General features: G+C 40.7%; 1 protein-coding gene across 2 annotated transcripts in view; it reads right to left on the bottom strand.

Moving 5' to 3' along the window:
* Positions 1 to 11449, bottom strand: part of F13a1 (coagulation factor XIII A chain) — a 170823-nt gene that overhangs the window by 113669 nt on the left and 45705 nt on the right. For both annotated transcript variants that reach the window (XM_029484978.1, XM_021180809.2), the window contains exon 4: positions 4352 to 4603. In XM_029484978.1, the coding sequence (XP_029340838.1) occupies positions 4352 to 4603 (252 nt within the window). The remainder of the gene's footprint in view (positions 1 to 4351; positions 4604 to 11449) is intronic.

The raw sequence follows: 11449 nt of genomic DNA on the forward strand, positions 1-11449 counted from the left end.
AGGGAGGGAGGGAAGGAGGGAGGGAGGGAGGGAGAGAGAGGACTTTCTATAACCAAAGTAGAATCTGAAGCCTCAGAGAATTGAAGCTCTACATCTTCCAGGATTTTGCCCACAGGTCTAGCTACAATTGCCATGTAGAGCTAGAGTTTATATGTCCTCCTGCAGGCCCATGTTTGTGGGCTTTGAGTCTAAGCAAACACAGCATTATAATATCCTGAGAGATGACTTAGTAACTGACATGCTATTGTGTGGTGGTGTTCTCAGGGTTGAGTAAGGTACAAGCCACTGGTTGCTCTGTCTTCAGCTCCAACTTGGTCTGAGGACCCTGTTCTATGCTCTTGTCTGGCCATGACTTATTTTAGCACTACTATTTTTTTTTACAATTGTAATTACATTTTATTGACACCTCATTTGTAAAATCCTGTTAGTATTTCTACGAGGGCAAACTTCCGTCATTCTTGGTGCCCGCTTCTAGAGCTGATTTAAGCACTGAGAGCCCTTAATATCTACAAATTAATACGCAATATTGTTGTTCCTTTCATAGGTTATTGTGTTGCCATGGCCACGGGCAAGACATACTATCTACATCAGTAGATTGATGGCTAAATGGCTCTGGCCTGAATTCTGAATATAGGCTCAAGGGCCTCCTGAGCAGGGGCTATTTGTCATTGTTCCTCTGAGAATCCCAGTCTGTTCTGTACCAGAGTCCTAATGACCATGTGCAATTACTAAGCAAATTGTTGAAAGGTAGATTTTAATAATAAAATACAGGTTGTCTATATTTATTGATTTCTATCAAAAACATGCATTGAATGACAAGCATTAATCTTTTTACTTTAAGTTAACTCAATTTACTTGCTTCAAAGGAAATGTAAAAATGTTGTGGAATGAATGAGGCAAGAATCCTAGAGGATGACTTGGTATTGGATACTGATAGAGGGATCGACACATATATTATTCAGATATGAAGCCCAACCCACCCCATGTGTTTTTCTTTTTCTCTTTACAATATGGTAAGGTCTGAGATTACATTTATGTCTGATCTGTGGCGGTAATATAGTCTGGTGAACCTACATCTGTTTACTTGGAGTTAATAAATAAATGCTGTAAACATTTATAAAGCATTAAGTATGCACCCAGGCACCATGTGGGATGCTGGGGATGTGAGGTTAAGCTAAATAAGGGAAAATCAGGGATGAAGACAAGTTGTCAAGAGGGTAGAACCCTCTGGAATGTGTAGTCAATACACACATACTGATGTGACCCAAATAAACACTAAACACTGACCCAGGGTGATAGACAAAATCACTAGAGATCTAAATCTTTCAGAGCTCACTCACTGACAGTAATGGCACAGTACTAAAATGGAACATCTGACATTTAAATAGTGAAATACATTCAATAATTCATAGTTCCTCAGTGGTCAGAAGAAGATAAATTCACAATAAGTGCCCAACTCACTCCTACTGCCTTTATGCGAACAGTTCTGAGGCCAGCACTCCAGTGAAGAGCTCCCTGGTAGAACAGACTTGAAGCTCTGTTAGCAACATTCACTTAAAACACTATGCAGGAATTCTCCTCGCATCTACCCCTGGCCCTAGCAGACTGCCGGTGCTATCGATCCCCATTAATGATTTCGTGATTAAGGAGGATAAATTGCCTATGAATGTGAAGCAGCCCGAAGTGCCCCAGGAGAACAGCTGAATATTTTCTCTCAGATGTTGTGTGTGCTGGTGCAATTTTTCAACCCAGGATTCACTGTCACATTAGTCCCCTCCCTGCCACACTGGGGATGCCTTACTGCCAGCACCTTACTCCACCTGACTCTGGTTCCACAGTTTTATCTTCTTAGTTATTTTTTTCCACTTGTACCAAGGTTCATCCCTTGTATGAACCACTTTCTAGGGTCTTGGCGAATTTCCTGTTAATGCATCTATATCTGCAATCATGCAAGTGCCATGATCACCAGTCACTGAGATCCCCAGGCTACCTCCCTCAGACCCTTCACCTCATCCCCCAAGTCTGTCCAGGCTGATTTGCCTCTAGAGCCAGTGTTTCTCAAGTGTCTTCAGGAATCATTTGAAGATCTTTGGGATTTAGGGCACAGGACACACTGTCACTAAGCGACATTCTGAATGCAGTGTATCCAGAAGTTCTTTATCACGCATACAAGAGCAGACCTAGAGAGCAGCGAGGCTGTTAAAAATCACAAGGTCTCTACCTCTTGGATGGCTCCTCTGGAAAATCACTATGTCAGGCAAAACCATTAAACTATTTTTTTCTCTCAAGAGGAATGACCACATATTACATGGACTACATAACCCATAAAACTGTGAACAAACTAAACTTGGATAAATTGTGTCACTCCTCAAACATCCTGGGTAGGTACATGAAGCTCATGACTGTCTTTTTGTAGTTACAACTCCCTGATTAATTTTATAAATGTCGATTTTTAAAATATGAATTTCTTAGCCTTTTTACATATTTCTTTAGTGTCATTTATCTTTATCAGTTCCTCCTCTAGACTCCAAAATGCTGGCTATACTTTACTAAACTAGTCTATAGTGTACTATACTTTATACTATACTATACTATACTATACTATACTATACTATACTATACTATACTGTACTATTCTTCCTTTTCTCCCTTGACAATGTGTCTTCTCTAGGCCTATATAACCCTCAAATGCACTCTGATTGTCCTCTTTAGATTCACACAGTTGCTGGTCCTATCTGCTATCAATTCCAATTCAGCCCCTTGGTTGGCACCTCTGTTCCCCATCTCTGCAAAGAGCACACCATGTCCCAGTTGCAAAATACCTAACATATAATTGATAAAACTCCTATAAACAGGATTCCATCTTTGAGCTATGCATAGCCCAAATGGCATCTCTTGCTCTCATCAACCTTGAACATGGGTCTTGTATGTGTAGATAAAGTACTGTGTAGGTGACAATGAGAGCTGGTGGTTAGGGGAACAGCTCAGTTGTATGCCCCAAGATTATTGGAAAAATTAAGCTAAAGGACAGAGATCTTGGTGTCTGTTTAACAGAAGTAGAAAACACAGCTGCTTTGTTATTGTCTAGAGCTACATCAGAAAATCCAGTTCCAAAGCAAAACAAAGGGTTATACAAAATAAAAATAGCACAGATTCATGTTTGGAAGATGTTTGGAGAGTGATAAGTCCAACTCCCATAGTCTGATAGGAGTAGTCTCCTGCCCTGAGCTCTCAGGTATCAAACAGTTCCATTGCCACGGAGCTAACAATAGATGCCCCTCCCAGTCCACACTGTGTATGAGAACAACAGGGAGGCCCGGAAGGGGAGAAATGAGAAATAGGGGAAAGTCCTGTGTGGTTTAAGGTTTTACATTGACTTACAGGGAGCTCATTGAACCCAACTGAGTAATCTCGATATAACTAGGTTAAGCTCCAGCAGCATATGGGAATAATTCAAAATTACATTAGAAATTAAGTAATAGAATGTTAAAATATAGTTAAAGTATATTTACAGTTATGTATCTGTATTTGCAGGCCAGTGGTTTGTAAAATGTAGGCATACTATGAGCTAAACAACTCTATGGGGCCCCTGTAGACCTTTATGTTCCTGAATTAGGATGATACTAGGTCTACCATTTCCATAGCTGAAGGGCTTTTTTTTTTTAAGTGGAGTCTTGGGTTCTATTAGTTGTGAATGTCGAGTTTAATAAGTCAATTTTTTGCTTACAGAACAAATAATGAACTGAGATGATACCACAGGTCCATAAGGAACTTACTATGCAATTTTAAGAAATCTTTAATTAATTCCTGAGATAAATGTGTAGCAGCGTTCAGTTCACTTACACTGAGGATACATTTTGCATCTCTCTCACTTTTAGTCTTGAGAAAACAGTGTACGTCAGGGTGATTATCAATCCAACATGACTGACTGACTTTAGAATCATTAGGAAACATTTCCGGAATAATTTTACTGAGGCCATAAAGTCACACCCTAAATGTGGTGTCACTATCCCATGAGGAACATGCAAAACTGAATAACGTGTCGAAAGAACTCCAAATGAGCACTGGCATGCATCTGTTGTCACTTCCTGACTGCACAAGCAATGTGCTTGGCCACTATGCCTTCTCCACTATGGTGGACTTTGCTTTCAGGCCATGAGCCAGACGAAATCCTTCCTTCCTCAAGCTGCTTCTTGTCATGTATTTGGCCCTCATAACACAAAAGTAACTAATTGTATCAGAGAGAGATGGGTTCTTTGGAAAACCCCTTTTACTCCTTCATAGGCGAGTTCCGACAATTTGGAATTGTGGGAACTTTTTAAGATGAGAAAATAGAATCCTTGCTCCTTACCTTCACACCAAGGATTGAAGAGAATGTATGTGTCTGTTTCTGGGTCTCTTCGAGTACGCAGGATGCCATAGGGAGTCCAGACTGCAACATACATGCGGAATTTCCCCACAATGCATTCCGGAGAAGACTGAATGGAAAGCCGCACCGACCGGTCGTCATTCATGATAACCTTGGCTCCCCACTTTCCGCTTTGCAGCTCTTTCACTACAGGCACAGGGATGTAGGTGCCCTTGTTCTCCTGAGGGTAGCGACCTACGAGGCAAAGGAAGGAACAGGGATGAAAAGGTTTCTCACCCCTCTTGTACCAAGACAAATCCTGTGGCAGAAGGAGGAAGATGCCATTAGACTTGTAGCATTTGAGTGGCTATGAATTTCACCTCCACTGCCAAGGGATGTGATAGTAGCTGATTTTCCCCAGTTCTTCAGAGCTCGGATTTACCACAACTATGAAAAAAATTTACAAAGATAACACCTCTTGGGAAGATTTTTTTTTATTGGTTCATAGTTCAGCCTGGTTTTGGTGGCTGATCATATAATAGTTCGTACTGAGTAATCTACTTACAAAGAAAAGGTTTTTTTTTTAGGGTGGGGACACCAATCTCTTGTTGCAGAATCCTGACACAGGTTGGGCCTTCACAGGATGCTGTTTTTCTTTTGTTATGAAGTCACTAGTGTTTAATCTTAAGGGTAGTCCTGGGTGACCCTATCTAATCCTGACTGCTCCCAAAGGCTCCCACACTCAGTAGGTTTCAACTCTTGTAGCATCTCACAATGGAGATTACATTTTAGCATGTGTTTGGGAGGAGATAAATTATATTTAAATCACACCATTGGTTAGACAATGAATGCAAACAAGACGAAGAAATATCAACTTCAATGTAAAACACAGCATATACAGAACCTTGTGCTATCAGGCCCTGAAAATTTACTGTAAAAAAATTATAACAGTTTTTTAATAAAAACTTCAAAATGGGAGTAATATTACTATACAGTGTTGTTTTTAGTGGATAGAAGAATAAATATTCTTCGTTTGTTCTAAATTCATTGTTGTTTGTTTTGCTACCACCTGTAATGGGTTGCAGCTCCAGGCTATTCATACGCAGCCTTTTGTGCATCCACCCTAAGACAGTGCTCTCTGCCAGCCCACTAGTGCCACAGGCTACGGGTCAGAGTTGAAGTTTTCCTGAGAAGGGAGCTGAGTTTGAATCTTGGCTCTGCCACTTTTCATCCTGGCAACCCCCTTGCTTACAAAGTCCTTTTCTCTTTTCTTTATCTCCATCTATAAGTGAGGATAATACTCATGAGTTCACAGGAAGACAAAATGAATTCATGCATTAAAATGCTTTATGCTGAGTGACACCCCACTGGGTTTTACTTATTTCCTGGTTGTTTATTTGGTCGGTTGGTTTTTGTTGTTGTTGTTGTTGTTATTTTTGAAGGATCTCACTAAGTCTCTTAGAATGCTCTTGAATTTGATCTATAGCCCAGAATAGCCCTGAGCTTGCAAATTGTCCTGCTTTAAGATCTCAAGAGTAAGTAGGATCCTGGGCTTATATAACCAGACACAGGTCTATGTAAAATCCTTTGTGCATAATTAATCATGTATAACAAATATCTTAAAATCTTAAACTGTCATTTTAACTAAAGATTCAACAGGAGGTCATTTTGTAATATTTCTAGGCTCATCATAGTTTATGTATAAGTTATCTCAACACATATGCTATTTTCTCTTATTACTTCCATTTTGGGTCAAATTCTTATTACATAGTCTTTAACCTCAAAATTAAATTTCCTCTGATTTTCTAAGCTATAAATAGAAAGTTAACCTTACATAATTCTTTAACCCCATGGCCTATAATTTAATTAACTGTATAATTTTCAGGAAAGATCAGCTTCATAGCTGTTTTAAGGTAGAACTAATCTCTCTTTTCTTGACTTGTAAAAAGATACAACACTAGTAAGTTTGCAGATTATTTGGATTATAAGCATGCAGAAATCTTCAAGATCCAAGTTTATTCACTTCAATTGTTGAATAGGCTACATATAGGAAATTCCACAAACATAGCTAACCTCGGCCTGTCTAGTAACCAGGGTCTAAACAGAGTCCTGAGACAGGAATATATCCAAGCACTCAAAAAGAAGCAGTTACCTAGGTTACTGCTGTGTAATTCTATAAGGTTGCTTAATTTTACTAAAAACAATGATTTATGTAGGAGATGTTATACTTGGGATTCTGTGTCAGTTCAGTACAGGTAGCACACACACTGATCATAATCCAACAAAGACTCATACATGGTTCCTTGCCAAGAATACAATCTGAGCATTGCAGATTTTGTTGAAACAGGGGATGCTCTTGGGAATACACTGACTCTGCCTCCAGGGAGCTCCTGTATCAGTCTACTCTCAAGCGTGTGTTTATCCTAAGTCACTTTTCTTCTGTCTTCCCTTGTTCCCCTCCAGCCTTTATATTCCTGTGCAACCCTCTTCCCAGTGCATGCTAGGACTGTGGGGTGAAGTTGCCCTCCTCTCCACAGGTCTTGCTGCTCTCCAGAGATACCATCACTGTCTCTGGACTTAGTATAGACATTAAAGACAATCTCTTCAGGTAGGTGTGACCTGTAATTCGGTTACTAAAGCGCTTCCAGAAGCTGATGCCACCAAATTCCAGTCTAGATTTGAAATGTACAGTATTTTAAGGGGGTTTTGAGGGTAACCAACTTCTTTCTGATGGAATTCAAGACACACTCTATGGGAGAGACTATATGCTTATAAACCTGGTTGAAAACTCATGTGAGGAAAGTTATGGGCTATAGAACTGAGTATTCTTGTAGATCTAAATTGCCATAATGCCAAGCTTCTCTTTTAAATATTTATGCTTTCACTCATAGATATGTATTGCTCTCAGCCTTAATCTGGGAATCTCTCTTTTCGGTGAACACAGTGGTTAATGCAGAGATTCATGAATGAACAAGGTAGGAGCTGAGAATAAGTGATAGACAAATGCTTAACTTCAGACAAGTAATATCACTTCTTCCAAGTTTCAGAGAAAACTGTGCAAGAAAAGACAGAAAGGGTTTGAGAGATAGAAAATAGGAGAAAGTTTCAAAATGTCATTTTGGGGAAGGCCAAGACACAGCTTTTACAATCACTAAATCACAACAGGTATGAATGCCTGCACCAGGTCTGTGAATCAGTGGACCCATCCATAGTCAGGCATGGATGACACTTAACTAGGGAGAGGGGGAAATAAAGAACGGGCCACTGTCATTCACTGTGAAGGTTGTTCTCATTGCTCTGCATCTCATGGCCTTCATGGAACAGGGAGAAGAACTGGGAACTCTGAGAAGACATAAAAGGAAGGACCAAGCCGCAACACCAGAAGAAATATGAGGAAAAGGACAAAATGCCAATGTGTGGTGGTGGATAACAGATGTGTGAGCCAGGGATGAAAAGGCAGAGCTGGCAGAGAGCAAGGCACGGGAGGCTTGGGTGATGCAGACTTGGTTTGGGTTTTAAAGGAAGGGAGAAGGCTGAGCAGCCCTGGTGACCTGGGAAGTCACAAGGCTGCAAATCAACATTTGAAAGAGAATCAGGAGCAAGGAGTGATTACATGACTTCCAAAGGGAGGTAAAAAAACCAAAAAGCAAAAACAAACAAACAAACAAACAAAAAAAAAACCAGACCCCAAGTTGCAGGTCTTTTCCTTTCCACTACACAGAAAAGCTGATTATTAATGTGAGACCTGGCATGTCAATAGGACCTCAGGGTCTTGTCAGCGGCTCCATTACACCATGTTTAATTCTGAGTGTAATGATTTCAGTGGCAGCGCTGGGGAAGGATTTTCCATGATTGAATTGTGAGGGAGGAAGTTGTGGCAGAGTAGTATTTCATCGCACTAAATAGCCCTTCTCATCCTCAGGAGGAAGCCCGTTCTAGAGACCACCATCAGGGCACGCTCACAACACCCATCCATCACCACGCATGGCTGGCAGTGGCCAGGCCTCAGTATGAAACACAGCTCTACACGGGTGACTCGCATGCATATGTTTCCTAGCAGTGTAGAGTGCCCATGTAGACAGTCTTCTCCCCGAAACTGCACAACTTTACGGAAATGGAAAATGAGAGCAAGAAAAGAGAAGCAAGAAACAGAGGATCCTGCAAATCATCTTCATTTTGTATTTAACAACATTTTGTATTTCTTTTATAGCTAGACTACTGAACAGAAGGGGGTGTTATAATTACCAAATGCATTCTTTCCCACCCACTTCAAATTGGTGCCATCTTTCAAGACATCTACAAATGAGCTTATGTTTAAGTGTTGACTTCCATTGTACGTTATTGTTTTGTTAGTCTATGTAGTCATTGCTCACAAGGAAGGAAAGAATGGAGTTCACTACATTTCATATTACATTGTGTACTTGAGCCATACCCACCACCATATCCTATCTGTCGTCCAATCTCGATCTGTCTCCCATATCCTTCTGTTTCCCCTTCCTTCTAACCTCAAATAAAATCCCCATTATACTTTTATGTCACACATGCGTTTTTCTACAAATTTTCACTAAGACCAGAAAACACCTGTCAATCATTGGGCTCTCTAATGCTGGGAATGAAGTCAGTAAGTCAAGGCACACACATGCTTGCCTCTACTCTGACATGCCACCTCTAAGATTGTTCTATTATGCTGCATTTGGTGACGGTAAATGCGTAGCCATATGAGTCCTTTTTTAACTATGAGAAAGGTCCAAGAAAAATCCTATTTTCTTTCATGTCTACTTAAATATCCATTTCTCCTATTAAACTGAACTATGACGTGTTCTTAGCATCTGTAGAAAATCCGTGAAATACCTCAATGCTTCGCACTAAGTATGGCCCCATAAATGTCACTGGGACTTGGCTGAATCTCATCCTTGAAGAACACTGAAGGGATTGTGGAAACTCTGGAATGTGGTGTCTACCTCAAGCCAGCAATCCATTGCAAACAGCCTGCACGTGAACCACAGATTCATAGTCCCTACTCTTTTCCCCTTTCAGACCTGGTTTCCATTCATACACAAGCACGTTTTTGGCTGAGCTCTTCTTCCACCTTCCTAAGATCCCATTTCTGAAAAGGGTGGTCTCTAAAGAACTCAGGAATGCATCCAGTGTCTAGCTAGATAGGTGAGTTTCATGAAGCTAATTCATTTTCCCATCAAATTTGTTTGTTTTGCCCAAGACACATCTTTCATATTTTAAATAATTAATCATCTCCAAACAGGCTCTAGAAGTCTTACTGTGACAGCATGATGCATGTGCCAGACTAGAAGGCTGAATACTGTAGGCTTGTAAAGGGAAGTAAACTGTGTTCTAACAATCTCAGGACCATGCAGGAGTTCTGAGGGACCAGAATGTTGTAGGGCTTTAAGTAGAAGTTAGATCCCAGTTTAGCAATTGTAAAGACAAGACACTACTACCAGAAAAGAAATAATTAATAAGGTACAAAAGTCATGAGTGGTAACAGCCAAGAGGAAGGAATCACACTGTTCAAAGTTTGGGGGTGCATCTTGGTGTCAGGACACATGCTTAGCATGGACAAGGCTCCAGTTTTCTGCCCAGCACCAGATGAAATATGGCTCAGTGTATGTGATGTCATGAGTTCAGTCCCCAGAACTCACTAAAAAACATACTTAAATCATGCTTAGTGGTGCATAATTGACATCTCTGTACTGTAGAGATAAAGATATGTGGACCCCCAGAGCTCACTGACCAACCAACCTAGGCTACTGAGTGAGCTCCAGGCTAAATGAGAGACCCTGCCTTCATATGAGGTAGACGGTGATTCCATGACTATATTTTACTTTCTTTTCAAGGTCTTCTAAGTGACTGAGGCTTCTTTTGATGTAAGATATAATCTTGTGAAATGTCTCCTGAACCAGCAGGGTTCCAAGACCCTGCTGGGTTAATGAGCCCTGAGGAAGACAGGGGGATAACCCAGAAGAGACGGTGGCTAATGATGTCATGGACATCTAAGAAAAGTCCCCAGAGGAAATGGCTTAGGGCATAATAATAAAGGTAGATGTTATAGCAGAGTACTTTGTTTCTAAGATGCAGCACCAGCCTACCTGTATGTGTGTGGGTACATACACAGTTGTCCTCTGGGCCTCCTCCTCTTGCATGTGCACACATGTGTTTGTGCCCTCCAACAATACCCTCTCCATTATGATGGGCGGAAACCTCTGAAACCACTAGGCCACATATCCTTCTCCTTTCCAGCTGGTTATTTCAGATATTGTGCCAAGAAAGCATCCTTCTCTCTGTTAATTCCTGTGCTTAGGATCTGCGTTAGAGATGTCCCTTTCTGATCCTTACTCACTCATCCTGGAATTCTTCTCTCTGTTAAAACTCTGTATGGACCCTAGTTTCAGCTGAATTAAAAAAAAATATCTTCTTTATTCTTTAGCCCTCTTTATGTGGTTCTCAATCTGTGGGTCGTGACCCTCTTGTAGGTCAAATGACTCTTTCACAGGGGTCACCTAAGACCACTGGAAAACACAAATATTTACATTAGAATTCATAACAGTAGCAAAATTACAGTTATGAAGAAGTAAGAAAAATAATTTTATGATTGGGGTGTCACACAACATGAGGAACTGTATTAAAGGGTCACAGCATTAGGAAGGTTGAGAACTATTGCTCAATTGTCAGGAAGACAGAGGGTAGGGACTGGAGCTGTGCCCCTGCCCGTGCTGCTAGTGACAAAGTGAGACTAGATTTCAGACAGATTCCTGCAGGAGGGAGTGACTAGAGGACACAAGATTGTAGACATGGAAGCAAGATGCAGGTAATGCATGTAAAAGTCTTCAGGGTGAGCACAGCTGGCTCTGAGGGGAGCAGAGCAGAGCATGGGCACTTGGTCTGAAGTTGATGCTGGTATTGAGAGAAGGCAACAAAGCCAAAGATTACCCATGGTCATCATGTCGTTCTCAATCAGAGAGATTCTTTTTTTTTTTTTTTGAAATTTATTTTTTTATTTTTTTTTATTTTTAATATTTTTATTACATATTTTCCTCAATTACATTTCCAATGCTATCCCAAAAGTCCCCCATAGCGCCCCCCACT

Source organism: Mus caroli, chromosome 13 (assembly GCF_900094665.2).
Source record: "Mus caroli chromosome 13, CAROLI_EIJ_v1.1, whole genome shotgun sequence".
NCBI classification, from domain to species: domain Eukaryota; kingdom Metazoa; phylum Chordata; class Mammalia; order Rodentia; family Muridae; genus Mus; species Mus caroli.